This window comes from Mobula hypostoma, chromosome 2 (assembly GCF_963921235.1).
Source record: "Mobula hypostoma chromosome 2, sMobHyp1.1, whole genome shotgun sequence".
Lineage (NCBI taxonomy): Eukaryota > Metazoa > Chordata > Chondrichthyes > Myliobatiformes > Myliobatidae > Mobula > Mobula hypostoma.
In genome coordinates this window covers 40,962,098-40,982,398 of record NC_086098.1, presented here as the reverse complement: position 1 = coordinate 40,982,398, position 20,301 = coordinate 40,962,098, and the positions used below count along the sequence as shown (strand labels likewise).

General features: G+C 41.5%; 1 protein-coding gene across 3 annotated transcripts in view; it reads right to left on the bottom strand.

The window, feature by feature from the left end:
* Nucleotides 1-16,158, bottom strand: part of asxl2 (ASXL transcriptional regulator 2) — a 206,354-nt gene extending 190,196 nt beyond the window's left edge. The window contains exon 1 of one of the 3 annotated variants that reach the window (XM_063036057.1): nucleotides 15,822-16,158. In XM_063036057.1, the coding sequence (XP_062892127.1) occupies nucleotides 15,822-15,878 (57 nt within the window). In that variant the 5' untranslated portion in view covers nucleotides 15,879-16,158. The remainder of the gene's footprint in view (nucleotides 1-15,821) is intronic. The other 2 variants (XM_063036095.1, XM_063036076.1) reach the window with 2 other exon arrangements.
* Nucleotides 16,159-20,301: the final 4,143 nt, after the last annotated feature.

Sequence of the window (20,301 nt, the reverse complement as noted above, 5' to 3'; positions counted from 1 at the left end):
TTCACATCAAAATTAACAGGTACGCATAGGAATATTTAAATTAGTCAAAATGCAATTTGCCACTTATTGCATTAAGTTCAATCCTGTAGCTTATACGCATTCAAATGCAGTGCACATTTGTATGCAGACACAAGACATTCGAGAGAGGTGAAATGGTATGAACAATGATCTCTCCAACTCTGGAAAACTTTCCCCCTCTCTCTTCCACAATTCCCCACTCTGGCCTCCTTACCCATTTTCTTCTCCTCATCTTCCCATCAACCTCCCCCTAAGTGCTCCTCCTCCTTCCCTTTCTCCAATGGTCCACGCTTCTCTCCTATCAGATACCAGCCCTTTGACTTTTCCATCTATCACCTACTGCCCCCCTCCCCCACAGCTTCTTGTTCTGGCTTTTTCTCCCTCTTCCTTTGCAGTACTGATGAAGGGTCTCGGCCAGAAATAGTGGCTATTTATTCATTTCCAGAGATGCTTCCTGACCTGCTGAGTTCCTCCAGCACTTTGTGTGCTGCTCTGGATTTCCTACAGCATTTTGTGTGTGCTGCTCTGGATTTCCAGCATCTGGAAAATCATTTGTATTTATCAACTACAAGATCTAGGTATCAAATTAAGTTCAGAGATTCCAAGTCGTGAGGAAACAGAATAAGGTGCTGGCGTTCAAGTATGATTTACAAGTTTAGGAACAGGCAATTTCCAAGTGAGTCTGCTCTTGGTGATTCACCAATTATGTTGCATTTAGATTTATTCTCTGTATGAATATGAGGCAAAGAAGTCAGCTACAAAGCTGAAGCTCAAATTTCAGATCTACACAACATGAAGTGCTCGAACTCACTTATTTATTTTTTATATAGGCATCCGTTAGTCTCATGAGACCATGGATTTGCGCCTTGGAAAGTTTCCAGGGCGCATGCCTGGGCAAGGTTGTATGGAAGACCAGCAGTTGCCCGTGCTGCAAGTCTCCCCTCTCCACGCCACCGATGTTGTCCAAGGGAAGGGCATTAGGACCCATAGAGCTTGGCACCGGTGTCGTCGCAGAGCAATGTGTGGTTAAGTGCCTTGCTCAAGGACACACACGCTGCCTCAGCCAAGGCTCGAACTGGCAACCTTCAGATCACTAGAATGACGCCTTAACCACTTGGCCGCGCTCCAATTCACTAATACCTTTTAAATAACAAAGATTACAAATGTTTAAAAAATTTACAAGTGTGGAGATCCTCCTGATGAAGGGTCTTGGCGCAAAATGCCGATTGTTTATTCCCCTCCCCAGATGGCACCTGACTTGCTGAATTTCTCCAAGTTTCTTCACTTGTTGCTACATGAAGAAAATTTGTTCTCAGCTAATTTCTTCTACTTGCTAAAAGATTCAAAGAAAGGGAAATTGGGAAGAATTAGGTAACACGGCTGTTATTTTTTCTGAGCTGGTGATAGAATTATGAAATAAATTAACAGGGAACAGTGAACAGAAAGCAAAGTAACTGTTACAAAGTAACTGTGAATTATTTTTTTCCCAAAAATTCTGTTACTTCCAGAGGTACAGTACATATAGTGAGGATAATTTGGCCAAAATAGCTTGAAAATGTTATAGCTTGATGTCCTCTCATCTACAATTCTGTGATCCAGCATGTTTTGAGTCTGTAGTACAAATTTATACTATTAACTAATTCTAACAAAGTGCTAACATCCATAATTAACTAAGGTCTATACCAATTAACCAACCAATTACAAATCTTAATTTTCTTCCTGCCAAGGGATTGCTCAACTCTTCCTAGTCGAGTAGACAAGGCCTCAGTTTAGGGCTGTTTGACGGACCTGACCTGCTGAGTTCCTCCAGCATTTTGTGTGTGCTGCTCTGGATTTCCAGCATCTGGAGAATCATTTGTATTTATCAACTATAAAATCTAGGTAGTGCAGCATTGTTGTTAATCCAGATTTTTCTGCTTTTATCTCTGAAGTGGGTCCTGAACCTACCGCAACCTTTCAAAAGCTCGGCTGGAAGAGCTGCTGCCTCACGACCCCAGAGACCAGGATTCAATCCTGATCTTGGGCTCTGTCTGCGTTCTCTCCAGGCACTCCAGTTTCCTCTCACATCCCAAAGATAAACAGATTAGTAGCTTAGCTGGGCACTGCAAATGCCCCCAGATCTTTGGGGAATGAAAGAATCTGGGGAGGGGAAGAGTTAATGACAATGCAGAGAGATTTTGTTTTAAAATGGGATGAATGTGCGATTTGTGTAAATATGTGTTTGACGTCAGTAGACTCAGTGGACCAAAGGGCATGTTTCCATACTATGACTAAGAGGCAAGAGGCCAGACGGCAGTCAACTGAGCCACTACTGATAGTGAGTACACCATCAACCTTGTTTTTGTTTAAATCATTAACGATGTGAAAACTTTTGGCTCAGTCACAGTACTGTTCAAATTCTGCTGAAGATTATATCAGTTGGTATCTTTACAACATTCATATGCTGTTCTTTCCCTGAGGCTCCAACCCAACAGCGTCAAGTGCTGTGTATAAAAGTGAAAAGGCTTAAAGAATGGTAAAGCTGATTTCTGGTTTGCCCAAAAACACTGCAACTTATCTGTCAACCATTTCTGTATTGCTTTAGTTAAAAAAAAATGAGGAAGGATTATAAACCCAAAGTAAACATTGTGGTCACAGCCAGGTCAGAGGCCTGAGCCTGACATAAGAGCCAATTATAAAATTGTACAAATTCATCTGTTCATTAAAATTCCAATAAGTGTTCAGAAATCCTGTAACTTGGTATCTGGCTCAGTGGTGCTAATTCTCATTCTTCCTCTTGCACTCTGGGGACCCAGGTCCCTTCTAAATTAGAATCAGAATTATTATCGCAAACATATGTCATGATATGTGTTCTTTTGTAGCAACGGTACAGCATAAGACACAAAAATTACTACATCTGGAGTCCAGACCTCTGCTTCACCCTCAAAGGCCAGCAACAGGGACAGAGGACGAACAATATCTGGAACATAGGCCTCCCGCACCAGAAGGCCTGCAAAATGAGCATGTGACGAAGGACATCCATCGACTTGAGATGTACCATGTTCGTGGCTCCCAGGATTCGATGTCTGTACAAGCAGGAGGCACAAGGGCCAGGGAGTCAGTGAGCCTGGAGTTCAGGGTCCCGGCCCAGGGATCAATATCGAAGACAGAAGGTCAAACGGAAGTCAAAGCCCGATGGCCCAAGCCGGGAGATTGGAGGCCCAGAGGCTTGTCCTGGGGACTGACCCATTGTGTGGGTAGGAGGGAGGGAGGAAAGGGGCCTGTTTTGCTGTTGTTGTTTTGTTGCTTGTTGTGTCTTGTTTAGTTTTGGTGTTTTCTACGTCATTTTGGCAAGCACTGTGAGCATGCTATGTTGGCGCCAGAATGTGTGGTGACACTTGCAGGCTGCCCCAGCACATCCTGAGGTTGTGCCAGTTGTTAATGTAAATGACTCATTTCATTGTAGGTTTTGATGTACATGGGATAAATAAACAAACCTGAACCTGAGAAATAAAGAGGAATAGCAAGGTAGTGTTCATGAACTGTTCAAAAATCTGATGATGGGTGGGGGAGAGAAGCTGATCCTAAAATGTTGAGTGTGGGTCTTCCACCTTCTCCCCCAACGCTAATAACATGAAGAAGGTATGTGCTGGAGGTGAGGGTCTTTAATGATGGATACCACCTTCTTGAGGCACCTCATCTGGACGATGTTCTCAATGGCCAGGACAGTTGCACCCGTGATGGATCTGACTGAGACTACGACCTTTTGCAATCCTGCACAGTGCAGGCTGAGGTGCAACCAGTCAGAATGCTCAGTATATTTATAGAAATTGGCAAGAGACTTTAGTGACGTACCAAATGTCCTAAAGAATTAGAGCTGCTGCCATGCCTTCTTTGACTTCTTATGCTCCCTCTAAACTCACCCGATAGAAACTTAATTATTCTACTCTCCTGTAGAACAGCTGAACAAAATAAACATGTTTCGGAGATTTAAGTAGTATAACATCCAACTGTCCAAGGAAAATGAGCGTCCCAGGCGGCATATTAACAGTTTTAATATAATGGGGATTTGATTGTCAGGGCTAGAGACAGTTCTGCCGGCACTGATGGTTTCCAAATCCAAACTGCCTTCCTAGTGCCAAGGTAAAGGGAATTCATAGAAAGAGTCATCAAACCCCAACAGGGGAAAGTGGCAGCACCGAAGGAACAAACAAATGCAAGAAGTCAAAGTTCAAAGAGCTGGAGAAGAGTTCCATGTGGGACAGGAGCCGACCCAGTTATAAAAAGCAGGATCAGCACAGGACACTAGATTATTAACAGATTCAAATCTGAAGAGTGTTTTCGGCTGTGTTAGGTGTGGTGATAAGGTTGAATGAGTTGTAGGTTCAAACAGCCATGCTGCAAAATTGATAATGAGAACAGATCGTTAACATTCCTAGCTGGAAAGGTATACAGGAACAATGAGCGCCATTTAAAACAGAATGTCAGAGAATGGCTATTATAACCTAAGTGAATATTACAGTGCCGAAGAAAAAATAAACATCTCTGGAGCATTAAGGATAGATTGTTCCAGCTGTTCTGGTTTACTCCAATATCCCAAAAACATGCAGCTTGGTTAATCCCATATCATGCGGCTTGGTAAATTAAGCGACCATTGTAAATTGCCCCTGGAGTTCAGGCGAGTGGTAGCAGAACCTGTGGGCAGCGGCTGGGAATGTGGGGTGTATTAAAATATGAAATTAGTGGATAACTAGAGTACATGGTGGTTGAATACAAATATTCCAAGCAAATTCATCTGCCAGTTCCTGGACCTGGGATTCAACACCTCCTTTTACAATTGGATTGTTGACTTCCTGACTATAACGAATAAAAATAAGCAGCAACACCTCCACCTTGATTATCCTCAACACTGATGCTTCACAAGGCTGCGTTGTCAGACCCCTTACTCTACTCCCTACATACTCATGACACCTTGTCCAGATTTTGCTCAAGCTCCATCTACAAATTTACAGATGATTATCACCATGGAGTCAGTATCTCAAGTAACAATGGGTCGAAGTAAAGAAAGGAAACAGAGAGCCTACTGACATCGCATCATCACAACAACCTTGACCTCAATGTCAGCAAAACAGAAGTGTGCTGGTCAAAGACTTCAAGAAGGGTGATGTACACGCTCCTGTTTACATCAATGATTATGAAGTCCAAGGGGTTTAACGGCCTCAAGTTCTTACAAGTGAACAGCACCAGGGAATGTTCTGGTCCAATCACATTGACACCACAGCCAAGAAAGATCACCCGCACATTTATTTCTTCAAGAAGCTTATGTCCCTATTGACCTTCACCAACTTTTAAAAAGTGCACCATAGAAAGCAATCTATCTGGATGTTCATGATTTGGCACAGCAAATTCTCTCCCCATAACCATAAGAAATCACAAAGAGATGTGGACACGGTTCAGCAGATCACATAAACCAGCCTGCTGTCCATATTTCTCGCTGTCTTGGTCAGACGGCCAACAAAATCAAAGACCCCACCCAGCCAGTCATTGTCTCTTCATGAATCAGGGAGAAAATACAAAGGCCTGAGAGCACATACCACCAGGCTCAAGGGACCCGCTGTTAAAAGAATATTGAATGGTTCCCTAGTATGATAAGGAACCATCTTCATCTCACCATCTACCTCAGATGACCTTGCACCTTATTGTCTACCTGCAATGCCTATATATCATAACTGTAACACTATATACCATAACTGTAACACTACATACCATAACTGTAACACTTTATTCACTACATACACTACATACCATAACTAACACTGTATACACTATATGTACTACATACTATAACTGTAACACTTTATGCACTATATACACTACATACCATAACTGTAACACTTTATGCACTGTATACACTACATACCATAACTGTAACACTTTATGCTCTATATAACACTACATACCACAACTGTAACACTTTATGCACTATATACACTACATACCATAACTGTAACTCTTTATGCACTATATACACTATATTACCATAACTGTAACACTTTATTCTGCACTCTTATTGTACCTTGTACAACCTCAGTGCACTATTACAATGAATTGATCTATATGATCTATATGCAAGACAAGATTTTCACTATTTTTAATATGTTACAATAATAAATCAATACGAATTGAGGAATTGATAGGACAAATGGTTTGTTCCCATGCTGTATGCAGAAGGATAAAGAACAATCCAGAGCTAATATATCTAACTAGGGAACACATGGGAAAAGTCCAATCACTGAAAGTATAAAGGTGTGATCACTGAAGGATGCTCGACAGCTGTGGAAGGGTTTGAATGCTATTACCTCTTACAAAGTGAAACCAAGAAACATGGATGATAACGCAAACACAAGGAAATCTGCAGATGCTGGAATTTCAAGCAACACACACAAAATGCTGGTGAACACAGCAGGCCAGGCAGCATCTCTTCCTATAGATGCTGCCTGGCCTGCTGCGTTCACCAGCATTTTGTGTGTGTAACATGGATGATAACAAGGCTTTGCTCCCAGTTGAGTTCAATGCCTTCCATGCTCACTTTGACTGTCAGAATATGAAGAACCTTCACGAATTCCCACAGCCCCCGATGACCATGTGAATTCAGCCTCTGAGTCCAACATGAGAGCATCCTTTAGAAGGGTGAACCCACGGAAGGCATCAGACCCTGATAGCATACCTAGGCAAGTACCAAGGATCTGTGCTGACCAATTGGCTGGAGTGTTCACCAATATCTTTAACTTCTCACTTCAGCAATGTGAGATACCCACCTGATTCAAGCAGCCTTCAATTATACCGGTGCCCAAGAAGAATGTGGTAGCCTGCATCAATGATTATCGTCCAGTGGCACTTACATCCACTATGATAAAGTGAGGCTGGTAACGAAATATATCAACTTCTGCCTGAGAAGCAGCTTGTTTCTGCTCCAGTTTACCTACCAACACAACAGATGCACACCAGATGCCATTTCATTGGCCTCTTCACTCAACCCTGGAACATCTGGACAGCAAAGATGCATACTTCAGAATGCACTTGATCAGCTACAGCTTTGCTTTCAATACTATCCTCCCCTCAAAACTAATAATAAGCTTCAAGATCTTGGCCTCAATACCTCCTTGTGCGATTGGATCGTTGATTTCCGCACTTGTCAGTTCAGATTTGCAACAACATCTCCTCCACAATCTCCATCAGCACAGGTACACCACAAGGCTGCGTACTTCTCTCCTGCTTGCCTGTGAGGCTAAGGCACAGTGCCAATGCCACATACAAGTTTGCTGCCAAGACCACTGTCACTGGCTGAATCAGAGATGGTGACAAATCAGCACAGAGGAGGGAGATTGAAAATCTGGCTCTGGGATGCCACAACAACCACGTCTCACTCAATGCCAGCAAGACCGAGGTGCTGATTATTGACTTCCGGTGGAGGAAACTACAGGTCAGTGAGCCAGTCCTCATTGGGGGAATCAGAGGCGAAGAGGTCAGTAACTTTAAATTCCTCAGTGTTATCATTTCAGAGGATCTGTCCTGGGCCCAGCCCATGTGCAATTACGTACAAAGAAACCACTGTAGTGCCTCTACTTCCTTCGAAGTTTGCAAAGATTCAGCATAATATCGAAACTTTGACCAACACCTATAGATGTGTGGTGGAGAGAATACTGACTGGTTGCACCATGGCCTAGAGTGGAAACACCAATGACCTTGAACTGAAAATCCTACATAAAGTAGTGGATATCGCCAGTCCATCACAATTAAAGCCTTCCCCACCACTGAGCACATCGACACGGGGTGCTGTCGTAGGAAAGTAGTACCCTTCATCATGGACTCCATCAGCCAGGCCATGCTCTCTTTCCACTGCCGCCATCAGAAAGGTGGTACAGGAGCCTCAGGACTCACACCACCAGGTTCAGGAACAGTTACTACCCCCCAACCATCAGGTTCTTGAGCCAGTAGGTTTAACTTCAGTCAACTTCACTCGCATCATCACTGAACTGTTCCCAAAACCTGCGGACTCACTTTCAAGGACTCTTCATCTCATGTTCTTGATGTTCATTGCTTACTTATTTATTATTGTATTTCTTTTTTTATTTTGTACTTGCAGCTTGTTGCCTTTTGTACATTGGTTGTTCATCCATCCTGATGGGGGCAATCTTTCACCGATTTTATGTTTCTTGGATTTACTGAGTATGCCCACAAGAAAACAAATCTCAGAGTTGTATATGGTGACATAAATGTACTTTGACAATAAACTCACTTTGAACTTTAAACATGACAGACATTTTCACATTTGCTTTCTATCATTGCCAGTCTTAAGAAAAAAATTGGAGAAATATTTTATTATTTATTTTAAGCATCTTTGACTATACGTGGCTTGAAATTGAAGTAAGATCAATGGACAAAATAGCTGGCTGGTGTTGCACTGGACTTCTGAGGCAAATGGTCCCGAGTTCGAATCTAGCTGGCTCCTTGGACACTTTCCATCTGTGCAGGGTTGAGCATCGAGCTAGCAATTTGGCCTCGTGAAAAACAGTCAAGTGCGAAGGAAATGGCAAAATTGTTGCCTGATGCACCATAAGGCGTGAAAAGGAACAACAACAACAACAATGGACAAAAGACAGCAAAAGAAAGCTAACCATATTCAAACATGAGGTCACTGCAATCACTTTCTCCAATCTGTCCTGTTGGCTAGCTCTGCGCACTATCTGTTGAACACACATCTGGACCTTCATAGAAGTTCTCGAAAAAGAAAAAAAAATGCAGTTGCAGGGAAAGAAACAAAGTGAGTGTTTTAGGTCAAGGACCTTGCAACAGCTTCCAGCTCTTCTGGGGTTTGCAATGTTTCTGTCCTCTACAACACTCTGGATTTTGGTATGGACAAAAACATTTGGGCTTTTTGCAAAATGCCCAAACCATTGCACTATCCTTTATCAAGCCAAGTCTATCAAGGTTCACAGGTTGCAACGATTTCAATTGCCTTAACTATCTATCTATTTGTCAAGAAATTCTGCGTCACGGCCACAAGGGTTGAGATGAGTACAGTAGGCAGCAGCTTTAACTTGAGTGCATGATGGCAATTTACCCAGATTAGCTGTTTGTTTTTGGCAAGATCATTCTGGTCATGACTTCCTTTTAACTGTTACCTATGATGGCTCCCAAATAATTAAAAAAACTGTTACTCTCAATAGTTCTCCTTTGCTGACTTTCTCTTCAACATCAAAACCTTGGAGACTGGCCTCGCTGCTTTTCTTAGAACTTATTACTATTCGCACGGTCTTTGCAGTTTTGTGTGGCATTCCTAAATGTCTGGAAGCTCTTCAGTCATCCCTGTTGTCAGATGTCATCAATAAAATGACAGTGATTGTTGGTCTCCCCCAGTCAGACTGACATGGTGTCTGTTAAATTCTGCAAGGCCTCTAACGTGATCGGCAACCTTGATATATCTGACAACCCTGTCACCTTTTAGCACACTGGCTCACAGTGAAGCACAAGTATCGAGAACCCTCCCAAAAGAAGTTCACAGTAATGGAGGTGGTAGAATGGAGTGCTCTGATAGAGGGAAATACAATTCAACACGAATAAAAAGAATTCTAATCATAATTTAATTGAAGTGGAATTTGTGAATCAAGCAGTAATTCAGATGCAGTACAAATTAGCTTGCAACCACATAAAGTTACTAACTTCACTGTGCTTTTGCCATAATGATTTGTCATTCCAACTTACCAGTTTCCCAACCAGTAACAAGCGACAGACATTATAAAGGCAATTTCAAAGTCAGAACAGATAGCCAGGAGTCTCTGAGAAACAATTCTTATCATGGCAGGAGAAACAGAAGCAAAAAATAGTTCATTCAACCCATTGTGCCTGCTCTGCCATTCAGTAAGGTTATGAGCAACCTTTTATCTCACCCCCACTTTCCTAAATTAACCCCTAAATTCTACAACTCCCTTCATGGCTGAAGTTCTCTTCACCAACAAATCACCAATTCATGTTCTCTCATTGGACAATAGGATACCGAAGACAGCTTGTTCCTTCATTGGGTCCACAACATCATGTTCTAAGAAATAACCTCTTTCATATTGAGAAAATTCAGTCAGGGCGCTATGGCTAATAATTTGGTTTTCTTAGTGCAATGGAAAGTTCCCACATAATCCTTGTTATAGGCACCCTTCTTTTCCTGATGACATTATTCCCCATGTTATCTTTTCTTTTGTGGGACGGGTGAACAGAATGATACAACTCCCAACAGTTTTCCCATGTAGTACCCCACACGAGTTCTCAGCCTGGTCTAAAATGGTTCCTTTTCTTTCTTTTCGAAGCTAAGGCCTCTCCTCTTTACCGCATTTATCCCAAACATTGTTATCAGGACTAACCCCCCCCCCCACCTTCTGTTATTCATTTTACTTTGCCCATCTCTTCTTAAAGTATCACTAGATATTCCTCCTTCCCAGCCTTGGTCAATTTGCAAACTAGCTCTCTGTCATTAGCAATAAAATTCTACTGGCAGGACAGTGCTAACAATTGGATAGGAAAGTTGGGTCTTGCTGAGAATAATTGTCACCATTTTTAATCTCTCAATTAGGATGTGCACAAGGATAATGACATTTCCAACAATGCACAGCAGCCAGATAACTTCCCATGAGCAATTATGCCCACTAGATTCTGAATACAAGCAATAAACGGTGTGCCGGCCTGCATAGGGCCAGCTGCTCACAGAGATAAGATCGAAAAAGGTATAAAAACCTTTTTGACAAGAATATCAGATGCACTGTTAAATTGCCATTGGTGATCAATCAACTACCATCTGTGCTGCATCCTCTCCTGGTGCCTTTGTATCTTTTAACTTGGGACACAAAATAGAGAATCATTGTATTATATACTTACATTTTTAAAAAGTATAAAATCTTCCATTTACTATGCAAAAGAGGACTCTAATAAAGACATTATTCAACCTTTTTCGTTCATCGCTTCTTAACAAATATGTGCTGCTTTGAATTACTTCAGTGCTAATTCTTGTGTAACATAATCAGATCAGGAAAGCATTTACCCAAAAAAATGAAAACAGAAAATACTGGGAATGTGCATCAATTAACTTATTAGATGCAAAGACAGATCAGTGGCTCAGGCCTGGAATTTGAAAACTAACAAATGAAGGATGAACATTGAAGTCAACTTAGAGAGGAGGAAGTGATAAGAAAAACAAATACTGAGAGGTAGTATGATGAAATGATTGCCAGACTTTGCAACAGATCAATGGAGCAAGACACTGGAAAGGAAATTAAAAGATAAAAACAGAAGTGTATATCAATAAAGCAACTGGAGACAGAGTCAAGGAAAAGACAGGAAAATGAAGAATGAAAACAAGATTGGGGTGGAAATTAAAAATGAAATGCTAACAAAATACAGCGGGGTTTACAGTTTTCAAAAATAAATGGAAAAGCTAAACAAAGCCCTCCCACAAACAGTGCATCGATTTGGCTCTGCTTCTTCATACAATAGTATCTACAACTGACACCAACAGAAGATGCAGTCAATCATACAAGTCAGAAAGCTGAAATCTTTGGTCAAGAATGGTCCAAGGGAAAGGGAAACAAAAGGTCTATCAAAAATCACAAACATTTATCTATGTACAAGAAATCTTGATGATAATCAAAACTATTACAATGTCCTACAACAATAAATGAAGCTAACCAGATGGTGAAAATGTATGCCAGAGACAATATTGATCTGATTTGCTTATGCAATTAACCATCTGCAAATTACCAATGTTCTTGTAGTTGAGATACTACACAGCCCTCTGAAACAATGGAGACAGATTCATTAGAATGATTACAAGTTTTGAGTTATATGTAAATTGGCTGTGTTCTCATGAGAAAAGTGAAAGGTGGCAAGTAATCCAGCTACTGCTTTTGCAACTCAAAAAGGACTAGATCATGTAGGCCCCACGGCAACATAGCAATTAGCGTGACACTACAACAACTCGGTGGGGCGGGGGGGTGTTCCCAAGTTCAGGGTTCAATTCCAGCACTGTTCTGTAAGGAGTCTCTGTACATCCTCCCTGCGGAATGCGTGGGTTTACAGTGCAAAGACAGGGAGGTAAATTGGTAATTGTGTATTGTCCCATGATGAGGTTAGGTTTGATCAGGTTTGTCAGGGGTTACTGGGGCTGCGTTGCTTGAAGGGCCAGAAGGGACTACTGCACTGTAATGCTAAATAGATAACTATCGTGAGCTGACTCATCTCGCCTACCAACTGTAGAATCAGAGAACAAGAGTGGCAAATTCAAAGCTAATCCGCAGAACCATATTTCACTGAGCAATACATTACTCAATAGATAATGGTAAGTTAATACTGACATGAAATAAATACAGCTCTTTATGATGACAGTGAGCCTGAATTCTATGGCAAAAAGCTTTTATGACTGAAGATTTTGTCCATTTCATTTCTGGATCTGCTGTTGGCTATCTGATAGTGAACAAATACAATGCTTGGTCAGCAATGCTGCTATTGCTGTAACACACTATCTAACAAGATGATACAGAGTTAACTTAAGAGCAGGGGTTCCAGTTTAGTCCAGCAAATCCAATGATCCATATAATCCTCTCTAATGGGTGTTTATCATTATTACAACAAACAACTTCAAATGGAAGGCCATCCATGTTTGGAAACGGTGCTCTCACCCTGTAGAGTACGTACACCTGCCCTGTTGGGAATGCTCTGTCAAACAAAAACAATTGACAAGTGCTGAATGACAGCTACAGAATCATCAATAGCTTCCCAAGTCCACAAATGTCTACAGTCTCTGCATCAAAACATCAGGAGAGTTGTTGCACACAGGGTCACAGATACCTCCTTCATGCACACACCACCATCAAAATTCACCAGCTTTCTCACAGCAACATGGGAAGACAGCACAACAGCTATGGCCACATGCAAGGCACGTGTAGGGGCAACTCCTAACCCATAGCAAAGGGGTCAATGAGAGCACTAAGACAACAAAGCTGGGTCAAAGGGGAAATAGATCACCTGCAAAGTACACAATTCACATGGTCAAGAGCTACCGAGTGAAATGGAGCTATATGACAATTAACGTGAATCTGCAATCAGTAGACCATGAAACTCTTGCTGACTGCACACTGATGTTGCTCAGGCATAGTGCACTACTTTGCCAAACCCAACTCATGAGCTTTGTGCTGTGCCTGTCAAAGGAATAATCTGTGACTTGGGTTTGCATCAACAAGACGACAATATCAACTCCAATTTCAGAGCTGCTTGTTGAGAAGCAGATTACTTCAGCCAAGCTACGTCAACTGAACCAACAAGGTATAAAAATTCTTAAACATATGCAATAAATCAATTTAGTCTTGGAAAAATTGCAAATGATTCTCAATTTTTAATTACCCCTTTATGTTTGCTTCCTTGGGGCAAGGAAATAACAATGTTGAGCTGAAGAGGTATGACTACATAAACGTAAAGTGTTCTGACTACAACAATGAGCAATATGAAGCATCACAAGTTTGAGGGTGCAAAACAATATGAAGAATCGTTCATCCGTTTTCACTCCCTCCATTTATAAATTCTTATTAACACCTGCTACAGATGTACTGACACCAAAAAATATCTATCAGTTTGAAACTGAATGTAATACATGTTTATCTTCAATAAAATTCTTGACTAAGATTTGTTGGTCTTCTTTTTAAATCCCTCCTGTGCATTTCCCTTTATCCATGACATAAAAACATTTAGTGACTATGGTATTCCAAGTTTATTTGTTAATTCTAAGATAATCATTGTAAAGCCCATTTGAACACAGAGAAACATGTAAGCCTCTCCATTCCAGCTTTCTTTTATCCTATTGCTAGGTATCCATATTGATAGTAATGGATTGAACATCATTCCAATTCGCGTTCCATTCAAGGCACATTTCCATCAGCAAAGCCACATTTAATCAGTGCTACAGAAGTCAGTTAATCTAATTTCAATATTCAATATGCTACAGAATTTAGCGCAAAGCTGCCGAAAAATGAATCATGTGTATGTCCAAATTTTCTCCCACTCTGTTCAAGAAAGCTCACAGAAAGTATAACTTTTTGGAATCCTTAATGATACCAGTGTTCAAAGTGGGATATAGATTATTCTGCAGATCCAGTCAGAAACTATGTAAGATCATCTCCAAAAATTCTAATTAAGCCAAACAAAAATTACAGTAAATTTAGAGCATGCCACATATACTAATGGTGAAGTTTCAAATGCAGAAGAAATGCAGCGGACGATCTTACTCAAAGTATTGAAAAATATCACACAGCTCAATAACTAGACTTCAATCCATAGTCCATTTTACCGTACATACAACAAAGTAGCAAATTCTCATTATTAACATGATATTTAGGTCTTAATTCCACAACTCCAGCTCCAGAGCAAGTTCACAAACCCTCCACTATTCCATTTCCTGGAATCTGCAGGAAGATGCCTGACGAGGCATCAAATTGGAATTGTGGGTTGTGATTGGTTCAGTTTGATTGCCGCAAAGTGTACTGCAGCTCTGCAATAGGTGCAACTTCCCACTGCTCATGAGGGGCAGAGTATTGTTACCTTATTATCTGATTAAGTTTTAGCTCAAACTTACTTTATACAGTGCAATTCTCAGCACTATGGACTAGTAATACAACAATGCAAATATACAAAGTATGACTAGAACCATGCTTTGAAAATCTTTGGACATTCATGTACTTCCAATTCTACTATTAATTTCTATATTCATGTTTATAATATAAAATGCCCATGTAAAATTGTGTTGCAATTAAACATTACTGCCAGTACTGGCAAGGATATGCAATCAGAGCATAGGCAGTTTGCATTGACGTACCTCACAAATACAGAAAATATAATGAAGATTTAAAAAGCCAGAATGCACTACTTCAAAATGAGACAAATACTTCACCACACACACATCCAATTACCCTGGAACTCTAATCCTGGTTTTCCCAGGCCAACATCAGTCGTAATTTCCGGCATGTAATGACAGAAGGATCCACGAACATGAAGCCACAAGGATTAGTTTTTTAAAAAATAATTATATCCTCAATTCTTAAAATGTATTTAAGCATGTGTATCATTTCAGGCAACCATAGTGCAGAGGACTGAAATGTTAAAATATCTCAAAGATCCTTCCCTGTTTATCTGTTTCATGTATCTCAACTTTTTAACAGCATTAGATGTCAACCTCATACAATCATGTCAATAACATTATTAGTGTATTATTACTTGTGCAAAGCAAAACAGGATTACTGGTTCAATCAAACCATTTATGTCACCCACATAAACACATCGAGTTTGCACGTTCACCTGGTGCATTAGTGGAGAAATCGTATAAATGCCTAATTTTTTTTTTATAAAGTTTACAAAAAGACTATCTTGCAAATGAAAGCCATCAACAGCTCTTAACTGCCTGGTCCATTATTGTGTGTACCGGGTTAGCATTTTATTTCCCAGAATGAATATTGCACAAGGTGTTTCCAAAACATAAAAAAAGGGTGAACTTCCAACTGACAACTCCAAACTGGGTGGCTGGACCATTAGCCTGGACATGCACAATCGATTAATTTAAAAGAAATAATTCCCCGGCCTACAGGAGGCCCTGACAGTAAATGATTGCAGTAGTAGGTCATGAACTCATACACATACACTCACGCTCGCCCACGCAAAGTTTCAAATTCCCTTTTGCCAAAGAAAAATAAGGCAGAAGGACAAACTGACGCTGCAATTATTGCTGTTGTTTTTACCGTTCGTGCTGCCTCCGCCCAGGTTCGTCCTTTCTTTTTCTTCTGTTTCTCCTTCATGTCGGAAAGGCTGACACTTGCTGAAGGTTATAGAGACTTTGCCAGTGGAGGAAGGAGGCAGAGAGAGGAGGGGAGGAGGAGGAGGAGGAGGAGGAGGTGGGGGGGGGCTGAGTAATGGAGCGCGAGCGCTGTGTTTGGTCGCTGAGTGACAGCCCGCCCAGGCTCTCACTGTGCGAACGCCGCTGCCATGTTGCTGCTGGCTTACTGTACAACAGCCTCACATGATGCGGAGACCGCCCAGACACACGGCCGGAGTGCGAACACGTCATGTACAGTAAGGCAGGAAATAACATCACTCACTCTCTCACTCACGTACACCCCGGGGCAGCCCTCTGACCCCCGCGCCCAGCGTCCGTCACGTCCCCTCTTTTACAGATAGACATTTTTTTTGTGTGGGGAAAAGATTAGCAGGTATGTTGGGTTTTCCGTTCCAAGTTTCGGCGCACCGTTTCACATGATCCTACAGGGGAGCTTCGGGGCGTCGTGTACAGCTACGGTAAAACAGGAAGTCGCCTCAGAGGGATGACACCGCACTGAGGAATGCAGCTGCAGTGAGCGGGTGGGGGTCGGTCGGGACTGGCGAGAGGCACGGTGTGGAGCTGCTGATTGTTGGAAATTAGGTGCAAATTTTCTTCTTTTTATGGGACGCGGGTAAAGCCTGGGGCAGCTGCTGGAAAAGCAACTAGAGGCCAACCGGCCGAGTCTGTAATCGTGCACACATAAATCCGCACCCGTTCCCGCCCTCTACCACACGCAAGGTCTGTCAGCATATGTTGATTGGTATATAAATGACATTGATTGTAAAGTGCAGTCTGGAGTTGAAGCCAAAGGCGTTGCCATGTATTTTGGTTAAGTGTTCCGCCTTGGAAATAAACAAGCATTTCTTTTCATGTCTGTATACTCCGAATTTGTGGTGACATCCCTCTGTACACATTTTTGAGAACTCCAGAGGATAGGTAATAGACAACGTTAATGGAAATAATCTTAGTCAACAGAACACCTACCATATTATTTTCATTAAAGTTATCTGTTACAGACGCACATTATACTGGATTCCTGCATTGTGGCCCATTGTGTGCAGAATTTTCCTGAAAGCCACAGGACCATTGACCGATGGAAAGGCTCCAACCCTAACTCACAGGCCATGAGGCTGCTCTTTGATATTTTCAAATGTGCAGTAACCGTCAAGAGATTTGAAACAAAAACTTATGCTAATTGAAAAACATATCTACACATAACTGCATCATGGAAAGGGCTACTGTACAGGATTGAAATAAGCTGCAGAGAGTAGTAAAATTAGTCATCTCTGTCATGGGCACCAGCCTCCAGAATCCAGGAACAGTGCCTCAGAAAAGTGACCATACGGCATGAAGGACCCCCACTACACAGGACATGCCCTCTTCTCATTGCTACAATCGGGAAGGAGGTACAGAAGCCTGAAGGCACACACTCAGGAACAGCTTCTTCCCCTCTGCCATCAGATTACTGAATGTACCCATTTTTTATTTCCTCTTTTTGCATTACTTAATTATTTATATATAACTATGTGTATATTTACTGTAATTCACAATCTTTTTCTCTCAATTATCACGTATTGCATTGTACTGCGGCCACAAAGTTAATAAATTTCATTACATATGCCGGTGATTCTAATTCTGAATCTGAATATATCAATTAACACATTGAAAGTAATTTTTAGTAAATATTAAAAATGGAGTTGTTTTACCTTTCTCTTGGAACCAGGTGGCCTCTATTCCATCTGTTGGAGACTGTTGCACTTGTGCCTAATTTAAAATGGCATAGATTCAGTGGGCTGATTTCCCAGACTGAGGGTCAGGAGGTCTGCAGAAGATCAATGAGCAATCCATGAGAGCAGACAGAGACATCCATAGTCAGCCAGCCCAGACAGATAATGACAACTCCAGCTTGCTCTAAATGCTGCCACTGGAAATGTGGATTTCCATTAGTCCCAACAATGAATTGGTGGAAGATTTGTACTACTGTATCTTTTTTTATTTAAGTTTGTTTATGTACTTGAGAGTTTTTTTAAAGATGAAAATGTGTTTGCAGCTTAAATCATGAATGCACACTGACGGTTTTTACACAAGCAGAAGATATTCCTATGCACGTTGGCAGTTTCAAAACTGAGGTTTGCACTGCAGGTTTTTTTTCACTGGTAAATATGTTTTGCGTGGGTCGTTTGTTATGATACAGCCACTACACTCCTTACTTAATTCTAATGATGTTACATCCACTGAAATATTGAAATAAAAATGAGTGTGTTTTGACAACCATCCTTCTGGTTTATTAGGAACAGCTGTCTACTGACCCACAGATGGAATTTGCCCAGTGAGACAGAAATGTACACAAGTTACTTCATCTTTTTCTCATAATTCCAATACTTCCAAGCAATGAACCATATTTAAGCTGCAAAATGAAGAACCCATATTGGATAAGTATATCAAAATTTCGAAATTTTACAGGCAGGCTGTATAGCTACCAATTTGTCAAAGTTCAAAGTAATCAAAATAAATTTATTATGAAAGTGCATATATGTCACCACATACTAGCCTACAAGTCATTTTTTGTGGGCTTTCATAGTAAATGCCAAGAAACACATAATCAATGAAAAATTGCACACAAAGAAGGACAAACAATGTGCAGAAGTTCACAAATTGCGCAGATACAAACAGAAATCAAAATAATAAAGAAAAAATTGTAAAGTCTTTGAAAGTGAGTCCACTGGTTGTTCAATCAGTTCATTGTTGGAGTGACTGAAGTCTACTCTAACTCAAGAGACGGATGGTTATGGGTAATAACTATTCCTGAACGTGTTGGTATAGGTCCTGAGGCTCCTATACCCCCTTCCTGATATCAGCAGTGAAGCAGAGAGCATGGCCTGGATGGTGGAGGACTTGATGAAGGTTGCTGCTTCCCTGTGACAGCTCTCCTTGTAGCTGCATTCAGTGGTGGGGAGGGCTTTATAATGGAACTCATGTACTGGACCCAGGACAAATCCTCTGAAATGATAACCTCAAGGAATTCAAAGTTGCTGATCCTCTCCACCTCTGATCCCCTGATGAGGACTGGCTCATGGACTTCTGGTTTCCTTCTCTTGCAGTCAATAATCAGCTCTTGGTTTTGCTGATGCAGAGTGAAAGGCTGTTGGTGTGGCACTATTCAGCCACGTTTTCAGTCTCCCTTGGCCAACAACAGTGTTGTTGTCTACAAACTTCAATATGGCATTGAAGCTGTACTTAGCCTCATAGTCATAAGTATAAACCAAGCAGAGCAAGAAGCATTTGGCCCTTCTATTGGAAACTTCTTTTGAGTAACTGAGAAGCTCAATTTAGCAGTATCATCTTGTCAAGTACAAATTCATTTTGATAGTCAATGGCAAATGACACATTGCAAACTGCAACTTCTGTCTAAGTGGATTGTGACAAGGACAATATATTATAGGCATCCGTTAGTCTTGTGAGACCATGGATTTGCACCTTGGAAGGTTTCCAGGGCGCAGGCCTGGGCAAGGTTGTATGGAAGACCAGCAGTTGCCCATGCTGCAAGTCTCCCCTCTCCACACCACTGATGTTGTCCAAGAGAAGGGCATTAGGACCCATACAGCTTGGCACCAGTGTCGTCACAGAGCAATGTGTGGTTAAGTGCCTTGCTCAAGGACACAACACACTGCCTCAGCCAAGGCTCGAACTAGCGACCTTCAAATCACTAGACGAACGCCTTAACCACTTGGCCATGCGCCAACACAAAGACACGTGACAATACAAAGACAATATAAAGCAATGCATAAATACAAGAAAGTCTGCAGAAGATGGAAATCCAAAGCAACACAAACAAAATGCTGGAGGAACTTAGTAGGTCAGGTAGCATCTATGGAAATGAATAAACAGTCAACATTTTGTGCCAAGACCCTTCTTCAAGAATGGAAAGGAAGGGGAAAGATGCCAGAATATAAAGGTGAGGGTAGGGGAAGGAGGATAGCTAGAAGGTGTTTGGTGAATCCAGGTGGGTAGGAAAGGTAAAGGGCTGAAGAAGAAGGAATCTAATAGGAGAGGAGAGTGGACCATAGAAGAAAGGGAAGGAGATAAGCAGAGGAGAACAGGTAAGAGGCCAGAGTGGGGAATAGGAGAAGAGGGGAGGGGGAGGGAATTTTTTTTTACTGGAAGGAGAAATTGATGTTAATGCCGTTAGGTTGGGGACTACCCAGATGGAATATAAGGTGTTGCTCCTCTAACCTTTTATGGCCTCATTGTGGCACAAAAGGAGGCCATGGACTGATATGTCAGAATGGAATGGGAAACAGAATTAAAATGTTTGGCCACCAGAAAGTTCCACTTTTGGTGGATGGAGCAGAGCATTCAATAAAGCTGTCCCCCAACTTACAACAGGTCTCACCAAATTAGAG